At 45.5% G+C, this 21,884-nt stretch overlaps 1 protein-coding gene across 1 annotated transcript in view; it reads left to right on the top strand.

Annotated features, from left to right (window-relative positions):
- Positions 1 to 18,565, top strand: part of LOC149370777 (cell adhesion molecule Dscam1-like) — a 202,083-nt gene extending 183,518 nt beyond the window's left edge. The window contains exons 16-29 of the mRNA XM_089578576.1: positions 1,933 to 2,064; positions 3,498 to 3,665; positions 4,148 to 4,218; positions 4,438 to 4,678; positions 5,598 to 5,690; positions 6,568 to 6,789; positions 7,483 to 7,788; positions 8,760 to 8,927; positions 9,077 to 9,414; positions 10,582 to 10,648; positions 12,529 to 12,712; positions 15,062 to 15,250; positions 15,929 to 16,104; positions 18,157 to 18,565. Coding sequence (XP_089434702.1) covers positions 1,933 to 2,064; positions 3,498 to 3,665; positions 4,148 to 4,218; positions 4,438 to 4,678; positions 5,598 to 5,690; positions 6,568 to 6,789; positions 7,483 to 7,788; positions 8,760 to 8,927; positions 9,077 to 9,414; positions 10,582 to 10,648; positions 12,529 to 12,712; positions 15,062 to 15,191 — 2,120 coding nt within the window. The 3' untranslated portion in view covers positions 15,192 to 15,250; positions 15,929 to 16,104; positions 18,157 to 18,565. The remainder of the gene's footprint in view (positions 1 to 1,932; positions 2,065 to 3,497; positions 3,666 to 4,147; positions 4,219 to 4,437; positions 4,679 to 5,597; positions 5,691 to 6,567; positions 6,790 to 7,482; positions 7,789 to 8,759; positions 8,928 to 9,076; positions 9,415 to 10,581; positions 10,649 to 12,528; positions 12,713 to 15,061; positions 15,251 to 15,928; positions 16,105 to 18,156) is intronic.
- Positions 18,566 to 21,884: the final 3,319 nt, after the last annotated feature.

Genomic DNA, 21,884 nt, shown 5'->3' with positions numbered 1-21,884 from the left:
ATTTGCCACGCTCTTAAATTTAACTCACGCAGGAGGAATGGTAAGGTGGATTTAAACTATTTAACTCCTTTCCCCTCTAAGCTGTGGACAAATGGGAAAGAAGGTTTGTCAGTGATTAGCGAAATTTGCGCTCTTCTTCAAGGATAATGGGTAAGACTATACCGCAGGAACACGCAGCTTCTTGCGACTGAAGCGGTCAACCGCAAACGCTCGCTTTTTCCGTGCGTACCATCGGTCTGGAACGTTCAACTCTCAGGCACATCTGGAAAAAGTGTTAGCTCTGTTACGTTGGCTGCCTTCGCCGTACCGAGTCTTCGTTTATTACTCGCCCGCTCAGCCCAGTCTGACTACAGGCGGCACATTGAAAGGATTCTGGGCAACAGCTTCTCCATCTTACCACAGCAGCCTCCTGCAGGCCACTTTTCACGTGATTGTGTTAAGGGTCCCGTTCAGCGGCAACGCAGGCGTCGTAGAAATAAGCGTGTCGAGAAAAGGAGATGGTTCACCTGCAACCTAAGTCTCGTGACCTTGTGCCATGGCAAGTGGCCCACTTGCCCATCGGATTGTCAGCAAACTGCCAACCATGGCAGGTGGTAGCTACATTGATGATTGGTTGCAAGAGGTTGCTCAGAAAGAACCTGGGTCTTGCGAGCCCCATTGGAGGATGTGTTTCAAGCAGTCAAGTGCCGTGACAGTGGCGCATCCGTTAACCTCTGTAACACTGTGCCAGTAGTGGTATGAGGACTGCCGCAATATATGAATGTGTTTGAGAGGATCTTGACTTCATCAACTCTATGGCACCGCCACTGGGCTAGGGCACCGCGAAATTCGAAAATTTTAGTACTTTTAGTAATTTGGAAGTTAGCTCACCTCCACAAATACCAAAGGACCCCAAAAATTATGCGTTGAGAAGGGTTCCGGAAAATTCGACCACCTGGGGTTCTTTAGCGTACACTCACATCGCACAGTACACTGGCCTCTAGAATATAGCCGCCATCGAAATTCTAGCCGCCCGCCTCGTCAGTTGTGCGCATGCGCGGAGGGTCGTCAGAGAGGCGGTGGGTATATATATCCCAATGATACGGAGCCTGTGGTAGAAACGGACAGCTCAGAGGAAGCTAGGGCTCGTCGTAGGAACGAAGGCAAGATGAGGCGGCGAGTTGAGGAGACCGAGGGATAGCCCGCTAAGCGTCTTGATAAGCGACTTAAGACGCGGCTAGACAGGCCCGCTTAGCCGACGACAGTGCATCCACGACGACAGATGACGATGAACCGAGTTCTGCGTCTCTAAAAGAAGCTAGGCTCTCGCTACTCTACCAGGTTTAATCAGAGCTAAACCACAGCCATTTTTTTTTCGAAGCCAGAAGGATAGAGTCCGTCATGCGATCCCGCGAAATCGGGCAGCAGGGCAGTTGAAGTCGCTTTGAAGCCGCACGAATGTGAAAGCAGCGCTGGCTAAGAAAAGTCAATAATTGCATTCTTTAAGCATGTCGAGCTCTATGCCTCTGTGTGAGAAAGGAGTCGACTGGGCCCCAAACCACTGTGACATATATTCGTTGGATAGCTATGTTTCTATAACGCACACAATTTGGTTGGGCGCCGTTTTCGAAGACCTAGTTTGTAAACAATTTTCGATTCAGCTAAACTTTCGTAGAATCAGGTGCCTCAGAGAGCACTCACGTATCAACCGTTGACACACAACTAACAAACGAATCCTCGAGAGTGACTTCTGTTGATCGTTGCACCAGGCGAGCTTTAGGAGCAATAAGTTACCGGTGGCGGTGGCAATAAGAGCTAGTTTTTGCCACGTCATTGGTATAGTGTAATGAGAAACGTTTTCGAAAAGATTGATTCCTCGATGCTGCTATTGGAACAAGAAATGTTGCGTTATTTTTTACTGTGGCATTAGGGTGCTTTGCCTCTTTGCCGCAGAGCCTCCGGACAAGCCGCGAGGCATGGAAGCAACCCAGACAACGAGCCGTTCAGTCACGCTGTCCTGGTCCCCGGCCTACTCTGGCAACAGCCCCGTGCTGAAGTACCTGCTGGAGCACAAGCTGCAGGAAGGTATGCTTTCTATACGTTCACAGGGGGGAAGAAAATAGAGAAAGGACACAATTATTTAGCCTCGCCTTTCTTGTAGAAGGCTTAACCAGGAATCTCATAATGATTCACTGAATGAAAAACGTATCGCACAGAGTGGAACTCGCTAAACATTATTTCGTTCCTCCGACTGCATTAGGAAGCAGTTTTAGATTAAGAAGCCGGCTAGGGATAAGGCGGCTGCAGTTTGTCCAGGACATGGTGTATTTGGGGGAGGGGGGGATATGCGGGAGGCATCGGCCCTTCAGAGGACGTAAATAGGCTAGTGATGAAAGGAAAGGAGATTCTATGTGACTCCTGAGCGCTATTTCAGCCGGAATACACGAAATTTAGCTAAGATTTTTTACTTTCGCTTGCTTGCTGTCTCACCCCTCTAATAGTATGGCATAAAAGATAGCTTAAATTTCACCTGGGGATTGTAGATCCAGCAGCTTCCCAGCTAAAACTGCCAAACATCTTTTCGCAAGGAACAATTCAATAGTGTCGTAAAACAAAATTACAAAGTCATTGTGTAATGCATAACATACCAACGACGCAGATTCCTTAGACCATCTTGTTCTCCCATTTTCAAGAGAGTAATTTTGAAAATGAAAAAATCTTCCTCCTAGAAGCTGGGTTGCCACGTTGTCATTCTAATCCTACATTGTGGATGTTTTACTCACAAAATAACGAAGCTCATTGTAGCTAGCGCCCTGAAGCACACTGTACACTGTCATTTGCGGCTGGTATTTTCCGGCCAGAAACTTAAACGGAAATAAATAAAAAAGAAAGAAATTGCAAGAATAGAAAAGAAAATAGAAAATAGAAAAGGAAAGAAAAAAACAATATTCGAGCTGTGAAAGGCAATGATGGGCGCACTTTTTGTTTCATATATGCAGCTTCAGCACGCTCCAGTGCAACCCTGCGCTAGCGCTTTCCTTTCTTAAGAGGAAACAGTGCATTGCATCTAGTTTCGTCATTAAGGCTGACGTTGCAAATTTCACAGCCAATGCTATTAAGGCCACGTTTCTCATTACTGCGGCCAGGATGCTCAAAATTTGGATAGTAGGCGCACCTGAGAAAAAGAATTAGGTTGGATTAGTGGTAATTACTGGGTGGATAAAGGTGGATTTGTGGGTCGGATTAGTATAATCACATAGGATAATTATGTTGAAGGAGCTCAAGCATTCTAGAAGGAGGTGACTCATGAAAGCCACATAAGGTCAATGGCACCGGTTCCATCCGAACTTCTGGTGGGAAAATCACAAGAACAATACTGTACACTCATTGCAGACGTCATAACAGACAGCCTAATTACTACCATGTTTTACGCTTTATGAATGGGGTTAAGAAGGCTCCCAAGTTATTTTCTTTTGCTGCTTCAAAAGTTGGGTTATGAAAACAATGATACATTGCAGGCACCTGGGAGCGCGAATCGCATGTCACAGCGATCGAGCCCACCGAGTTTTCACACGTGGCCAGTGGGCTGCGGCCCAAAACCACGTATGAGTTTAAGCTGCGGGCAGAGAACGCCATCGGGCTCAGTGAACCCAGCGACATTCTGGTCGTCACTACCGACGAAGAAGGTAAGGAACACTTAGTTCCCTTTTCTCTATAAGATGACGCGTTGTTTTTTGGTGGTATAGCCAGTAGTACGGAGAAGTTAAATAAATAAGAGCCATTGAGATGAGCACGGAGGCTTTCCCAGGCGAACTATTTACGCTAACTCCGGCGTTCGGCTTAGGCAAATATTAAAAGAAATAGGCCCGTTTACTCATGTAAAAACCAGGACATCTCATGAGGAAGATAGAATTCATGCTGGAGAGCGTTGGTGCAGGCCACTTTAAGTGCGGTCGTTTATGCTTAAGTTTTTGAATCGGGCTCCCATACGTTTAGATTAGTTAGAACAAGTGCTTTAATTTCTACCATCCACCAAAACTATTCTGAACTGCTACTGCTCTATTGTATTCCTTCTTGGTTGTTCTTTTATCTTTAGTCATAGCAAACAGAATGATCATTTCGCTGAGCCAACTGTTGAAAGTAATGAGATTGCGTCCACTCTTCGCAGCTCCAAGCGGCGCACCTCGAGACATCAGAGTGACCGCAACCGGTTCTAGAATCCTCCACGTCGCCTGGAAGGTGAGCTGGTATTTTAAGGCGTGCGTATATGATTTGACTGCGGTCAAAATTACCCATGCGTTAAAGAAATTAGCAATATTGGAAAGCTAACGTCTCGGTAGTACCAGCTTTCATCTCTTTGTTTCATCTTTATTCCACCTAGTGGCTTTACAAATGTGATTAGTATGCTTAGGGCAAGATCAGTTCTTTAGATTTTCTTTTCGCCTTTCTTGTCTCTAGCCGCCGCTGGAGGAAGAGTCGAACGGACTGGTTCAGGGCTACTACGTGGGCTACCGCGTTCGTAACGCCAAGGAACCGTTCGCATACAAGACACTCCAGAGCTCGGCGTCATCGCTGCTGCAGCAGTGCGAGTTGACCGACCTGCGCCGAAACACGCGTTACGGCGTCGTGGTGCAGGCATTCAACGGGAAAGGAGCCGGACCAGCGTCGGAGGAGGTCTTTGCGCAAACTCTCGAGATTGGTGAGTCAGTAAACTTGCAGATAACATCCCTTCGTTCTACTAGCAGTTAAACGCATAAATAATTTAAGGAGGTCTCTCTGTTCCCGCCTAGTGCCGTCTTCCCATATAAGACGACAACGTTTGACTGGCACAATTGCTACTTCGCAATTGGCTTGAACAATTGGCTATTGAAGTGAGACTGCCTCCCCCCCCCCCCCTTCCTCCGCTTAATCTTATTTTGCATTCGCAAGAACCATATCTTCCTGCCTTAATCTACGGTGATTTGGACAATTTTTTTTGGAGAAGGAGCCGAGTAAACCTCCTCCGGTTACGCGCTAAACACCCAGTTTCCCTAGCGATTTAGAAACACTTCTTTGGTCTGTGTTGGAAACTGGAGAAACTCCGATAGTACCAAAAGAATTTGGCTCAAACGTTAAGCGTTGGATAGAGATTTCTACAGTTTACTCAATTTAATAGAAATTAAGTCACATTTTTGTGACCTACATGAACGGCATAAGCTCAGCAAGCACTGTTCTTCCACGTAGCCATCATTTCTGTGCTGCTGCTCCTAACGCTCATCACAAATATATTTCTTTATGCTTGTTATAGCTAGCAGATACAGGAAGGTAAACAGCAATAAAGCACAGAGACCGCCGGAACAATCCTGTTTTTTTCACTCAGCCTTTTACATTCTCAACGCGATTTGTTTAAAACCTTTTTCCTTGTTGACAACCACTAGAAATATTCTGATTAAAAGCTGTCATACTTGTTTCCAATATTATATGCTGGGAAGTTTTCATGAGCGCTATAGATTCTCCCTTCTGTCTCTCTGGTTCTCAGAACACTGTTAGGTAAACTCATTGCGTGAGTCTTCAGATGCATGCGTAGAGTTACACTGCCTGTCCTTGTTCAACTCGCGGTTACGGTGATGGGCGCCCAGATGCTCCGGCAGCACCGCGGCTGACGTTGGTCTCCTCGACTTCATCTTCGGTCCACCTGAGCTGGGACGTGGATAAGGAGCAGCCTGTTAATGGTGAGTGAGCATTATTACAGCAGAGAGCGAGGCTGATGTCAGCAATGTTTAAACCTTCTTTACGCGTTCATACTGGGCGTCGAATATACCAGCTCAAAGCAAGAGACAGAAGTATTCTGAAAATTTGGTTAGGGCAATGGAACACTTTAAAATAGTTTTTTGTCAATAAATAGAGTAATATCTCACTCCAAAGAAAAAAAACAGATAGCTTGAGATGGCCTATCAAGTAATACTTATTCATAAAATTTGTTTGTGTTCTCATAATTTTAGGGCTAGAGGACTCTATCCAATGGAGTGGGGTAAACTACAATGTTTCTTAAGCGCTTCAACCGTAACAACAATTTCGAAACGCCTTTCATGATCTCCTCTTGAGACGTTTGTCTTGACCACAACTTCTGATGATGACTGAGGGTCTGTTACGCATTATTTTGCGCAGTTCCTGCGGTGGGCTTGCCATAGATGAGGTGTTTTAATACAGTTTCTATGAACGCGGCAGGTAACCTCAGATACCGGCTTCGTTGGTAAAACTTAATTTTCACTCCTTTCACTGAAGCCCGAAGTGAGATCTACTTTCTAGTGTCCGAAGCTTCTAAATAGAGTCACAAACAGGGAAGATTGGCACAAGGGTACTCATTGAACATTATTCACGCAATAAAGGTTAATAAATAATCATGTTTTCGGTAAGGAATATCCTGTGGTAAACAGCTTCTCACGCAGCCTGAACTGAATGTTCTAGTGTTCAATGCCGGAATTTTATTCGAAATTTTATCTCATGGCATGAGATGAATTTTCGAACTTGAGTTCCAGAAACACTATCCTGTGAAACTTTTGAGATTGAGAATCAAGCAGAGCCAATCTTTTCGGGCAACACATGCAGGATTTGTGCTGTTCCATAAAGCGGAGTCACCATTAGTGTCTAAAGCGGAATCCACAGAAGACTTGGACGACTGGTCCGAAGTGCAGACGGGCGCCGACCGGTCGGCCTACGCATTCCGCGGCCTGCGCTGCGGCCACAAGTACGCCTTCTACGTGGCCGCTTTCAACGGCGCTGGCAGAGGACCACGCAGCAACATCGTCATTGCTAAGACTGACGGATCTGGTGTGTGCATGTTATTCATGCTCCGGTAGCTTCTTCACAGTACCAGGCTAGCCATTTAAAATATGCAATTTTGATTGGGGTTGGTTCCAAAGTTCAATTCAGAGCTAGATTTGAGATCACAAGGCCGCTGAAACAAACTGGCGAAGGATGTGAACGTCTTTGACTGCCAAAATTCTTAATTCACTAATAGAGCCTATGTCAAGAGCTTTCAGAGCACAGTGCTTCTTTTTAATTCGTGTAGCGAAGAAACTGTTGTCGCTGTAGACCTAATAGTGTTTGAAGATGAGGACAATCACTCTTACCGTACAGGGTTTTAGAGCTTTGCGGGTACCTTCAATACAACATTACATGACTGAAAGCAAACCGTGTTGTAGACATCTTTTAAAAAAGAGTACGTAGAGCTTAATTATTATCTCATCACGTGGAATTGGGCAGAGTGCGCACGACGAGGTAACATATCACAAGATATGACGCGCAGAACTTAAGGTGACAAATGGGACATGCAAATGTGGTTTGAGTGTCGTCTTTGTTATGGTCGATGTGCACGCGTGTCAATAAAGCAGCCGCACTCATGCATTTCTGACATGGCATATTAGACGGATTACACAGCAAAGTTTCTCAAAAGCCTGTTAAAAAACTAGGATAAAAATAGTCTTTAACCGCGAGGTGAAGCACAAACTTCACCACACACAGCGCCCCTGGCTCCGGATGAACGCGATCTTCTCGTGTGCAACGTGACTTCGGTGACACTTCAGCTGGGCGCCTGGAAGAGCGGTGGCTGCCCTATCACTTCCTTCGCCATTCTGCACAAGCCGCAGTCGCGCAAGGAGTGGTCACCAACAATGGCCACTCATCTTGTACCGGAGCGCCAGAAGCCGCCTGTGCTGGTCGTCCCTGACCTGGCACCGGCTACGTGGTACGACCTGTTGATCACGGCGCAAAACGATGCCGGGGCAACAGAGGCTGAGTACGTCTTCGCCACACTAACTTTGTCTGGAGGTACGTGTTCTGGCGTCTAAGCCTTTTGGTTTCGCTCATCGTGATCGCTGTGCAGCCTACGCTGAAAAACTGCAGTACCCTAATTAAAGCAATAATGAATTGCCGCAGTGGCTCGGTAATTATGGTGCTTGGCTGCTCTCCCGAAAGTCCCGGGTTTGATTCTGTCTGCGTTGATCGTATTTCTATGCAGGCGAAATGCTGAAAACTCATGTACTGTACGGTGTCATTGAGCGTTAATGAACCTCTGGTGGTAGAAACTATCCGGAGACCTCCACTATGAAGTCCCTCATAGCCTCAGTTGCTTTGGGACGTTAAACCTATGAACCAAACAATCAATCTGAAGTGGTATTTTATATAGACGTTCGTATTTAACCAATATTCATATGTGACTTATTTCTAACCTAGTTTTAAAAAAAAGAGAGACCCCAACCAGGCTTTGAAAAGAGAATGGAGTGCATATTGCAACCGCTCAAAACGACGCAGGACGAAGAGAGGAAAGCACAGGACAAGACGCAGGTCGTACGTGTCTAATTGTTTGTGGCACGACTTTGGATTTAGGTATTCAGGATGAGTGAAAAATAAAATTTCTTGGGCTGTTTGCGAATCCGCGGTCACATTGTCGCGGGCAAAATTATTTTGATACTAATAAAATTTTCGCTTTTATTTTTTTTTCTATTCTTCTATCAGGCTTTTTCTCTTACTGGTTCAGTACTTCACACATCTTGACAAAAAAAAATAAAAATAGTTTTCCGCGAGCACCTGCTTGTTCTTAGCACAGTCCTTCAAAGTCTTTCAATGCTTTTGAAGGAGTATGTCATTAGGCATATAGGAGTTCAGGTCATCTTATCTGCGCGACACTCGCGTGCCATGCACATCAGCAACATGCGCCGAACGATACCGGCAAAACATGTTCATCGTAATTCCCCGATGCGTCTGGTGCATGTAGTTGTGAGTACTACGTGGCGGCGCAGGTACTCTGCCACCACCTCAGTGGACCCAAGCGGTGGAATCACAGCGCCGCCACATCCACGTCATCATACCCGTGGTCTGCACCCTGCTTGTCGTGCTCCTTCTGACGGCATCCGCATGCTACGTCTTCTCGAGGAGGCGGGTGACCTTAGAGGAGAGCGCATGCTCAGGTTAGCCCTAAAGTCATGCTTTTATATAAGACTTCCCACATGGCGGTTCTTACTCTTAGAAAAGTCTTATGATAAGGCACTTTACCATACGGCACCTGTAAGTGAATGATGCGGGGTAACAGTACTGTGCTCATCTTTCATTCACCTAGGCAACATGGACGAAGCGATCGAAGCTACGAAGTCGGTGGACACAGTGCCAATGAGCGTCTGGGAAAAGTCTAAAGAGAAGCAGCAGTCTCACATGTCACAGCACCGGCTAGACGGCCATCCAGAACAGCTATATTACCCTTCTCCATATGCCACCGGCGGCGGCGGCCTTTCTTCTGTGTACGCATCCGGGGACCTACAGTCAGGCTGGGCCTCGGTGCGAAGCCTTAACAGCGCTGTTGACGATCTACAAGACGACCGACTCGGCCCTCATCACACATACGACGTGCCTTTCTCGCGCCGGCCATCCAGCCCACAGGAGAAGCAGCACAAAGGGCAGGTAACACCAGTAGCGTTACGCATACGTCTGTAGGAGCGGTGTTGAAAAGGAAAGCTCTGTCAAATTCGACTGTGCAGCGTTGCTTTCAGAAACTATTTTCTACTGCTAAATATATTGCTGACAGTCTTATCGCGGAAAAAACGCCTTTAAATAGCCTGGAGGCTGTGGAAACTGATGTGCTTAAGGTAATGGGAAATCATGCCTTTGTTTCTTACACATGCTGAAAACCAGCAGGCAAACCATGGGCCATTGTTTGTGCGTTTAATTTCTTGGTTGGAAACCTTATCAGAGGAATCAAATTCGACATCAATAGACGGGGCCGCTGCCCCCACTTTATGCCTACTTTTCTTTCATACGATTGTCGCAGCAAAAGACACTTCCCTGTGGGTTCGAAAAAAACTTGCTGACAGTTCTCTACTCTATTATACGCATTGATAATCCGCCGTCATTTTTTGGAGCTTAAGGCTTCAAACTGTACCTAAGATGTTAAAAAAAGAAGCACTATGCGCCGCGTCAGTATACGTTGAAAAAGCGCAGAAAGACTTTTTTTTCTATATAGCTCCTTCCACGAAATGCAGCGTTGGCATATCTTGGGCAGCAATATAAAGCTACAGCTATGTTTCAATGCAAATTTTAAGACATCATCATAAAAAAAAAACGCCAAATGTTGCCCTTTAAAAAAATGACTAGGACACCGGTTTCATTTTTGAGGAGCATTCGCAGCTGCACTTTAAACTGTATATTCCGCCGCAACTGTGATATGTCGGTGAGCTTGTGATGCAAAAAGCTGCTGATATAAAGAAAGTGTTCAGGTGGATAGGTTGGTTTGCAGTTAAAAGAGTAATTTATTGGTTTACGGTGATGAACACCTTTAAAGCGTGAAACAGAAATGGGTCTATGAAATCCGTGTGGTATTTTTGTCCATGCGAGTAAATTTTTTTTGTTCTTAATGAAAAAGCTTCCGGCGGCAGCTACCCTGTAAAAAGTTCCAATGGAGAACGTTTATATACTCCCCACACCCATCTTATATTGCTAAAAAAAAAATGACCTCCAAAGTATATTTCCGTTTGTTTTCCGGTGGGTGTGCCACAACACATTGTGACAATTACGGTCCTGGCGTAAATCTGTGAACTCGTTTTCGCCACACTGTTTTTGCCCTTGACGCAGTTAGATGGGCCGGAGCGTGCGCTAGGATCAACGCAGTGCCTTGAAAACACCGTATACGCCAAATCAGGTAAGACCTGAAATATGCGTTGTGTGCAAGAAAATAAAAGCAAAAAGATTTTTTTCACCACCTGTAAATACTTTTGTGGCTGAGTAAGGTCTCATACACTCTCTGCCTCCCTCCAATTTCAACCGCTTTTTTCTTTGACGTAGTCATGTATGCCGCCAGCAACAAAACTCTTCGTTGAAAGAAGCGTTGCGCATGACGTGATAGCGTATGAATTGGTTCAAAAACATTACTGAGTGGACAGTGCACATTTCACACCATAGCGTAAGTGGGTCGCTTTAAAATTTGATGTAAGTTGATTAGGTAATGTTGAAATTTTTAATGCCTTTTACCTCGTCAGCAGTTAAATGTCTACATATTTTTTTTTCTAGTAGCGTTGGGATTGCGATTATTTTCCAATGTAGGTTTATAGATATGTAATTTATGTCGGATTCTAGACTTCAAAAATGATCGTTCAGAATGTTCGTACCGCGTTGCGGATGTACATACAGGCATATTAGGCATGATCAATAGACTTCATTACGGCTCCACGCAATCTCCAACTAAAACTGTTCTCTGCTGTGGGGCCGAATCCACGAGACGGTTCGCTTTTCAAAGGGTTCACTTGCCCGCCGGCCGCCGCGCGCGATTGGGCGCTTGCCGTCACCGCCTGCGTGACGACATCTCGCGGAGGTGGGAGCGCGTTTCTTGTACACGTCACATAAGCTGTCAATCATGTGAAAGCAAAATAGTGAGCCGGCCGTCCGTGAAACCGAGACGCTGTCGTTCGCTTCAACGTATACATGTTGGTTCCTCCGTTAGCCTCCTTGATGTGCACGCTTTTGAGTGATCGTTATTGGCGGCCGAACAAACATGAGGAGCCCTTCGACATGCCTGATGACGCGCTTAGGCGGCATTTTATGCTTTTTTAGCCCGCTGGCGATCTGCTGAACTACAGGACCAACTAGGCCACGATGACAAGACAGAAATTTCACGTGCGCGCTTCGGTTTTTGCAAACCTAGGCGTCCGAGTGGTCGTTCCCAGGATGACATTGGGCACTTCTTGGCTTAGCCGTGCTGACGGCCAGTTTGTACCTGTGATACGTGCAGGAAATTATGGATAAGGTGCTGGTGAGAGTCTCCCAGTGTCCCTCCGAGTGTCGCCAAGCGTGCTTGCTGACTGAAAAATCGATAAAAAAGCGCTGTCGATGACCTTTTAATCATCACAAACGCTTCGTCAAGGCGTGCGTTATAGGTTTTCTTTTTCAAGAACCTTCGCTCTTTCGCTGCGGAGATAGCCGAAGAGTCCACAGCTTTGCACTTATCGGTAGCCTCCTTAGTCAGCTGGTTATATTCATACCAATATTGAGTCCACGCGTGTCTTTGTGCCGCGTGGGTTTACGAGCACAGTTTTCTTTTCTGCATTGCATGTTCCTATCCCGACTTCAACTATACTGCTGCATGAGCTCAACTGGGAGCTCATGCTGACGGAGGAAGTTGTGCAAACCCAGACGGAAACCTCTGCATAACTGCACTGCCACCGAATCACACGAAAACAACAACAAAACTTCTGCATCGCCATAAGCTTGCCGCATAAGTTTTAAAATGAGCCGCACCCTGCTGCGAATGCAAAAGGAAAGTTCGTGTGATAGCCGACTGGCTACGGTCCTCCCCTCGTCTTCCCACAAGGTTCACCCCATCAATGTCTGCATCAAAATGACGTAGCCGCAAAGCGAACCGGTTCCTAAGTGAACTGTTTCACGGATTCGGTCCCTACTCGACAAAATGAGCAACACTACACGACAGACAGTCTGTAAAAATGCATTATATTGTTGTAAACGGACCTCTTGTGATGTTCTTGACGGCAGCTGAGATTAAAAATTCTTTTTATTTCCGAAACATAGCCTCCCTGTACATGTCCCCCGAGAAATGCAAGAGCCTGCGAAAGTCACTCCATGCATTGAGCATCATCGAGGGCTACCCCAACAGCGACGTCTCATACGTTTACTCTCGTCCGAAAAAGAAGCACTGGGGAGCCTATGACGAAGAAGCACTGTACGCCGACCACAAGATGCGTAGGCTAGCCAGGTATGTCCAGTGCAAAGGAGCATGCGCGTTGTGTTACGTCGTAATTTGTACATTGATTGAAACACATCATTTAATGCCCTTCCCGTCGGTTTCGCTCGAAGCATCTGTGCAGGAGGAAAGGTTTGGTGACCGCCCTCAGCGCTCACCAAGCACTTAGCGACTCATTTTGATAGCGTTGCCCAGAGCTCAGCTAAGACCGTGCTGTTCTGCACTTCTGGAAGAGCCCACTCGCCTTACGCGGTCGGGTTGATTGCAAAAGGGAGTTTTGTGAGCTTCTTTGAGCGAAGCTACGAATATTCCTCTCGTCCCAGACACTGTGAGCAGCGCTCGCAGGCTTAGTCAGTGACGGCGCATCCTTTTTTCGGTGTCATTGTAAGAAAACTTGTGGCTTAATTAAAGGATATGAAAGACCTTACGGCGACGCGGCGAACCAGAGTTTGCGTGTACCATGGTATATCTCTTTCGGGATAAGTGGAATGGGACGCCCCTTCTCGTCCGAGCATTCACCTCTCTCGCCTTGGAGGTGCTGAAGGACTTGCGGCGTCGCTTCTTCACAATGTCTTTCAAGCTTGCTTTCAAGGAAATAATATGGCGAATGCCTTTACCGTTTGTCCCGCTAGAAAGCTGTGCTCATTAGATTTTAAATGTCGAAAATAAAAAAGAGATATACTCTGACCCATCGTTTCTTGTTGCCTAACACAATCTAACTTAACGACCTAACTCTGGCAACGTCATCAAACATGACTGTGGTCTCTTAGATCGCTATCGTCAGAGCACCGCTGGTGCGAGGATTGCCGACTCCGTTTACAGAGGTTCACCTTTCTACTGGTGTGGTGCACGACAAATCACCCCAAGTACTCTGCATCACTGTAAACTTTTTGCCTTTTGTGTCCCGGAATCTTTGCGAAAAGTAATGTATGGCTCGCGAAGTGCTCATCTATGCGCTTTGCGTCGAGCAAACATCGAAACCAAATGCCGCATGTTCTCCAGAACATTTTTTTTTCTTATATGTGCATGCTTGAGCGCATGCGCAGCCTCGTGTTCTTAGTTTACGTAATTTTTAAATTTGCCACATTTAAAAGGGGGCCGGGATGGTACGATTACAGGAACAAACAGCCCCCGACTATGAGATATGGCCAAATGGAGCGAGAGAGGGGCTTCTCTTCGTTTGTACAAGGTTGTAGATAAGAACATGAACCGTTCGCGCCAGTAATTCCATCAGGCCGCGGAATTTTAATTTTTTTGGCTGACTTGCGACATTCTCCTAGAAGCACGTTGTTTTTAGAAATTGTTAGCAATCGTCACCTGGTCGATTACACTACCGCACTTTCGGTTTAGTCATGTTTTGGTGCTTCATAAGAATAAAGACAGGCAAAATTTTTGCAGCATTCTGAAAATATGAATGAGAAATATGAGTACGATTATTTCTAAAACTTTGGTGGAAAAGTATAAAAATGTGCATTAAAATAAAAACCTATTTCTGGGCTGTTTGATTGTGCAACTAAATGTAAAAACCGCGAGCTGCATGCAAAATTTCAGGAAATAAATATTTTACTGCAACAATACGTACTTGGTAATTTGGTTAAGTTCGTCCCAGGAACTGAAAATGGAGGCGCAATCGTTAAAGAAACACTCAGGCTTCTTAGACGCAAATAATAAAGGCACTGACTATAGGCACTTTTTTATATGGTTCAGATTTGGGTTACCAAGATAATCGTGCACCTTAAAGACAACTGGTAGAAACTATTGAGAACTTCGTTATGATTAATTCTGATAGAAATTTCCCTTTTAATGTACTACCGATTGTTATCAGCGGCAGAATTTTCTTTGAAGAAATTCATCTCGGACCTCAGGCAAAAAACTCTGGAACAGTGCCACTGAAAGTGCTTTTAAGAGGTATGAAATGAATATTCGGCTAATATAAAATTGGCACATACCCTACAGGCATCGTGGTATCGTCTAGGATTGTACATGTTCATGGCGTCACGTGAAACCCACTCGGCAGCAAGCATGAAGAAGTGCTCAAATCATAAGGCCACGCACCACATGTGGCGTCAGGGTCATTTGTTATTGTTTATATATGACGTCAGAGGAGAAAGAACCGTAGCTTTTATCTTGCGTGAAAACTGGCCACAGCATAGGATAACGTCAATGTAGGCCTTAACTATAGACTTCAATTGCGCGAATGGAAGGTGTGCGGTTTTTAGGGCTGTTATGAATATGTAAGTTATTTTTACGCGAAGCGAGATGTAAGTGCCATGGGGAGACGGAATTAGATATCATAGTACGAAAAAAAAAACGCTGCACATATCAATAGTATTGCGCGTTTTCATTTCATGGTTGGCCCAGGTATGCGGATGGGCTGAAGCATGCCGAGCTCGAGCCCCACAAGGGCAGCCCGGAGTTCGTCGTCGATGGCCACGAATTGTCAGAGGCCGAGTGTGACATGCACACGAGCCGCCTCTCTGCACAGAGATAAAAGGAAAAGGGCGACGGGGGCGTGAGTGGCGCGTTCTCCCGCTCAGCATGGTTCGACAGGTAAGTGCACGGTCTTTACACATCTGACTCCGGACACATTGTGGTCTGTTGCACGAGCCTGGTAAATTTTTGTATTTAGGGCCCCAAGAAGCACAGCTTAAAATAGTGCAGATAATAGACCCTTTTCACTGAGACCCCGTACTTGTCAATATAGTTCTCAGTACTGTGTTGTGCAGAGAACCCAGGAATGGGCTCATTCTGAAGCTATTAGGTAATTAACCTGCTGAATGCGCAAGTATGTAAGTATAACAGAAAATTTTCGGAAAAGCGCATACGCTTGTCGCAGGACTGTCCTCCAGGTAGTGCCTGGAGCACTGAGCTCCAGGCACTGTGCTCCAGGTGCGTTAAGCGTTCTTTATTCAGTAATACTCACGCATGCTATGCCTGAAAATTTGTAGTTTTAAAGGTGTCTGATGACAGAGCGTCGAATGCTTGCCGCTTTCCGGAATCCGGAAATTGAGTGCAGCATGTGTATCGCCATTCCCAGTGGCCGTCTGAATAACGCCCTCTTGCTTTCGTTGCGAAGAACGTCCAGGCCACAAAAAAATCTTTAAAAATTTGATCGATGTTTTTGACAGCCCTTGGGATTTATTAATGAGTTGTTTTGATTTTTTCTTAATGGATATGAAAGCTTGCCTGCCCATGCACTCTAATCGCACGGTTTGTTGTGGTCTACAGGCCCGAGACGTCGTCCAGAGGCGCTCGCAGCGCACTTGAGGTCCGGACAGCAGGCTGAAGATTGGGTCGCTCGTGTTTTTAGGACGGGGAACGAGCTTCAGGTGAGAATGCAAGCAGTTCTCAGCAATGATTGTCCAGGTGTCCGCAGGGGAGTCACGGCCAAGGTGATCAACAAGGTTAGTAGATATATCAATACGCGGCTTTTCACGAAACTTGTTGACAATGTTTAGCGGATGCCAATGTTTATGCGGTAATAGTAGTTAATGTACTGGGGCAGCCTGTAGCCTACTTTCTCACAACTTGGGAAGCAGTCGCTATTTAACTGTTGAGGTTACTGTCTCATGGAATGCATGAACTGACGCCGGTATAGAAACAGTTCGTCTTACCGTGCCTCCTTGTTGAAGTCTTGCCTTTATTCACGCATTGCGGGTCACTCACCGAGATTCGTGTGCGTACTATGAAGATGCGTGCGTGGAATCGTTCCGTAGTTGTCCGCTGGGTGTTCGTCCTAACTGCTTATTTACCTTACCAAGTCGCCACTCTGCTAACCGGTCATGAAGGGCAGCAGCGTCACGCGGCTGTGGCGAAGTTTTTAGCATTGTCAGTCACCGCAAAGGATAACAGGCAGTACACATGCAGCGCAGCCGCAAAAAGCTGGCGCATATATAGTTAATGAATTGAAACTGAAGGAAATCGTTCCCCTCTAATAGCCCCGATGGGGCTCTTGCATGGAAATTTATATTACCTCATCCTTTAAAACTGGCAGTGTTTGGTGGTACTGAACGTGGCGCTTTTTCATTGTTCAGTTTATTGCATTAATCCCTTCTTTAGTGTGCAATCCAGAACGCAGAAGTTCGGGTAATTTTGAATATTACATTATTTATCTGCGTGGGTTCGGATTGAAATTAAATTCATGCCGTGAAATTAAATTCACAAAATCTACTTTGAGCGGTGACAAAATAAGAACGTTTTGTTTTAGAATTTATATATCCCGCGTTCTTGCGTAGGATGCTCGTAGCTAGTTATGTTCACGTGAGCCTAACTGCAAAGTTTGTGATGAACGCGGAACTACATATTTTAGACAATCACTTTATTTTGTGATTTGTAAGAGTAATTTATCCTCTGCAGTGGGTTGTTGCGCTTAAAAATGTATCATTTTTCAACCGCAATAAAGATACGCTAGTTTCGGCGTTTCCGTTTTCAGTCAGGCGGCAGTTCCAAGAAAGTCTTACCCTCGCCTACTGATTTGTTGCGGTTAAAGACCTGATGCCGCAACAAGCCCAAGTTAACGCTGAGCGCGAAAATCAGCACCTTCTTTCAAAGTTCTTCCTAATAAACCAGCTAGGCTATTCCCAAAATTTTCTTATGGAGCTCACCCGCAAAAGTAAGGAAGTGAGCAATTATCACTGCTAGCTCGTAACGGTGGGCGCTTACTTGCGTGCGCGTGTGTAAAGAGCGTCGCATTGACCTTTTACGGTCTGTATTGTTTATTTGTTAGGCCTGACGAAGTCAATCGCATTCTGCGCAATATTATCTCGAAGGAACACTGGGACCATCGTAAGAGGGGACAAGAATGATGAAAGCAAGAGCGTGTTCACAAGTTTCAGACTTCTAGCAGCAAATGTTTAATAATGGAAAGCCTTTCTTTGGCACCAATACGAAAGCGCAGCCTTGTAAACAGGCTGCTATGATAGAGAAATTTTGACATTAATGGTCAAACAAGAATTGATTACGGTCAAACAAGAATTAATTGCATGCCAAAGTTTGATCATTATTTTGGTGTGTAGCACTACTGGACGAATATTCTGATTCCGGGTATACGTACGTCGGTAGGTACGTTCCTGAAGCCTGCTTTGTGGCAGGCTACACACGTTCGCACAGGTTTGTGCGCATCCTGCCAGATGTGTACGCCTGGCAGGGAATCAAAGTAAATACCTTCAGAATAAAGGCCCTTACATCAAATGCCTTCAGGTTAAATGCATTTAGAGTAAAGGTCTTATGGTAAAGGCCTTTAGGCGGAAGGTTTTCATGCCTTTTGAGTAAAGACCTTTAGGCAGAAGGCATTCAAGCCCTTATATCAATTATCTTTAGCACATAAGGGCTGTAAGTGCGTACCGTAGCTGGTGCTACTGCACGATATTCCACGCAGCCATGATAAACGTCTTCTAATATTGTAGATTGTCTTTAGACCTTCAGGAAAACGCAAACTGCACATTTTCCCCTTCCAGGCTCTAAAAGCGCATCCTCTCATTTGTGGAAGGTGAAGCATCAGCACTGCGAAACAAGAGTGCTCTTCAAGCCGAACATTCCTGAACAAGCTTGCTGTGCATGTGGAGTGCCTGGATCTTTACGTGTGTTCAAGGCAACGGTGAAGACAACGAGGCTTGCCTGCTGAGGACGAGACATGCCTGTGCCTCTCAATCGTGCTTCAGTGTCTTTTTGAATTGCAAGGCATTTATTTTTTACAGATGTAGTGGCATCCAGCTGCAGAAAATCAAAGGGGGACGTTTCTGTCCAAGAACAATTGTAGAAATGCGCCTTGGGCGAAGATGTAGCCATGACGTGCCTAGACTATTCCCAGGCTGGAAGGTGTGCATATGCTCCTTGCATTCTTCTAGTACTGTAACACACACATTGTTGTTCGACGAACTCTGACATCTTTTGTCTGAACACTGCCACGGAAGCTTAAAGGTTAGCGCTGTTTCGGCAGCACACCTGCTCAAGAATTAAGGCTAATGGTACCCTTCTTTGATCTGAAAGAGCAGCTGCGGGGGTTTATCAACAGCTCTAATTTGTGAAAACATTGGATTTTTCAATTTTGCATGTTTTTCACTGATAATCTTCTACAGCGAAAGTTTGAGCAAGCCATTTAGAGAAGAAATTTAGGGGGTACAATCGCAGCCGTAGAAAGGCCTGACTCCAGTCACACTCCCGGGGCGTCGAGCCACGCGCTGGCGCGTTGAGCGTCGCGCGGCGTCGAGCGTCGAGAGATGTACGCATCTCCATGATCCAGGTGCTTGCTCGCGTCTGTGTACGCGTAGACTCACACGCTATGGTGATGTTGATAGAAACAGTTCGACTGCCAAGAGTGGTGAGAGGTAGTAATTAGCGTAATAAATTGATTTTAAAACGCGCGGAATGTATTTGATGTACAAATAATTAAGAACGCCTTTTCACTGTGATCCTGTACTGAGATACACGAAATTTGCTAAACGCGCAGCGCCATCGACACTCGTTCACTTTGTGCTCTTGTGACGCGCGCGCGGCGCGCATCAAACATCTGACAAGAATAGATCGGAGCGTCGGGGCCCGCTCTTCTCGCGTCGGGCGCCGCGCGCATGCGCAGACCGGTTCTTACTGACACGCAGGACGCCTGGCGCGGTGACGTGCGGCGCAAATGTGCTAGGAGTTGTGGCTAGGGCTGCCGCTATAGACCTCTCGCCCACTAATGGCAGTCAGCTATCGCTGAATTTAATGCGCTAAGGCGGTAAGCTCAGATATAATTATTTTTAATAGGTTGATTCGTTTGATATGCTTAAAATAGAGGAAAGAAAAGGTAATCGAAACCGGAAATTTGCTTTACGACTGACTAAAATTGTAGTTTTCAGTACGGGGCAACAACACCCAAAATTTTCTAGGGAGGGTTCTCTGTAGCGAATGCAAGAGCTAAAGCGGATTAAATAAATATTTCCACTCATAAAGTTCACGGTATAAAGGTGAAAATAAGACAAGAGTCTTCACAGCACAAAGGTAGCGCACGGGTGGTTGAGCCCCCTCTCTCTCCTCTTCTCATTTTTTTTTTTTGCCTTTCGTAAAATGGCTGAGACACCGAAAGAAAAGGTCGATGTACTTTTTTTTATTCAGCGGACGCAGAGGTGAAATGCAACGGGGTATAGCAAATGCTGGGGCCAACGCAGAAATTAGCTGCAAATAAAGTGACAAACCAAGTCACTCAAAAATGTATTTCAGATAATGTACTGGAAAACCCAACCCTAAAGGTTACGAGAAATGTAGTACACGTGAAAGCAGCAAGAACGAGCTATGTTATAATGTTTGAAATATAAGAAGCCCCCGAAGCTGCTCTTTGAGAACGTTATTTGTACAAAGAAAAGTTCGTTTCTTTGTGTGATTTTTGTTTTGCGCTTTATTACTCTCATAAAACGATTCCGTATAATGAACATTTGCAAGGACATGTTTTATGCTTTTCTAACTGCGCATTCTTTGGTGCCAATGTCAAAATACCGGTTCATAGCAACGTGAACAATATATAACTACAGCCAAATTCAGGGACATTGCTACAGAGGATCCACACAGCGCTGACTGAGTGGTGCGTGCTTCAGTGATATTGTGCATTTTTTTATGCCAGTGAGTCATGTCGCTTTGAGCGCCATATGTATTTTGCTCAATAAAAAGAAATAAAAACCAAATCTGTCGGTGCAAAGCATTCCGCCCGCTACGTAGGTGGCTGCTGCCGCGACTACGAAAGTAAGGGAATGGTACAACGAAGATCAACATAAGAAAAGTTTGCTTCTGGCTCCATCTAGGACAAACTTCAAAGGTTTAAAAAAATGGTAGAGCATTCCCACTCCAGTTATAGACTGCCTGAGGCTGGGTTTATGCATACCTTGAAATATGCGACAAGCAAACACTAAATAAAACTGTCAAAAGAAAAAAAATACTCAAGATGGCAATCTCTCTCTTGCACCGCTAGATAAAAATTCCAGGAAGTTAATTACCCTCGAATACAGTACAACGCCGAGATCGTGTTTAGATATCCAGCTCTTCATATAATCGCCGGCACTAACTTGAAACTGACTCTTCTTTGTTGCCAGAGCGCGTTTACCTTGACATCCTTCTAGCACTGCTCAGTCACACGACTGCAACAGAACATGTCGCGACATTGTTCAAAGGTTTACCTTCTCTCTAAAAGATATCATCATTTTCTGTTTCTTCCAGCCAGTACCTAATGCAAATGCCGTTAAAAATTTTAAATATACCGTGTCCGCCGAGTTTGGCTTCAAGGTTTCAAAATTCACAGAACTACAGTGTCGATGAAGGTAGGTATTGCAGACGCTCAGTTGCAAGGCGCAGCGCTGAAACCAACTCTACACCAAAATCCGCTTGTAGCCCGCAATCCTAATTCTTGATCGCATTTTTAAAAATCTTACTATCGATAATACACCCGTAAATATCGTAGCTCAAGTTAAAATTGTGTGTTGAATAAAAGATAAAAAGTCATATACGTAAATGCTTCCCAATAACAGGCTTGTCCAGCGCAGCTAAAAGGAAAAGTTTCCCTACGACGTCGCAGGTTTGCTTCTGCAGGAACTTGCTGGCGCCACACCGCATCGTTGCCCGATCGATGCTCTTTACTGCTGAAGTACTACAAGGTGTCTACATCACGGGTAAATAATCTTATGCATGCACCCGGGCCGAACGATGAAGATGCAAGGAAATAAGAGGTTTTCAACAGCCGAGAGCACGCGGTGATTCTAGACCCGAAGTAGTTCATGCGGACACTTCTTCTCATTCCTTTTCCGGTACATTCATGCTGACGTCACGGCGCGGGGGTAACGTAATGGCTGGGAGGCCTCTGCACAAGTCAACAATGCTCGCGTAATCGTAACTGCCAAGGCGAAGTGGGCGCCGCACTCACGTGATGAGTCTATGAACGCCAACATCGACGGATACAGCACGACAGATCGAATAACAGCTGCTCTGCGAAATATTTTGCACGAAGTGTTTCTGAAGTTTTGTATTATCCTGCAGTGCTGAAGGTCAAGTAAAGAACACCTCACTCATATACAGAGAGAGAGAAGTTTAACGGTTAGAAGGGCAAAGAGCATGGCCGGAAAGAGGACAATCTGGCATGCTACTCTGCACTGGGGAAGGGAAAGCTTTCAAACAAAGCAGGTCTAAGTGCAATATCATTGTTACGTCGTTTTCTTTTATTGTA

The sequence above is a fragment of the Amblyomma mixtum genome, chromosome 1 (genome assembly GCF_055824585.1).
Source record: "Amblyomma mixtum isolate Tamu chromosome 1, ASM5582458v1, whole genome shotgun sequence".
NCBI lineage: Eukaryota > Metazoa > Arthropoda > Arachnida > Ixodida > Ixodidae > Amblyomma > Amblyomma mixtum.
Note: the sequence above shows the minus strand (reverse complement) of the source record. Positions and strands in the feature narration are given on the sequence as shown.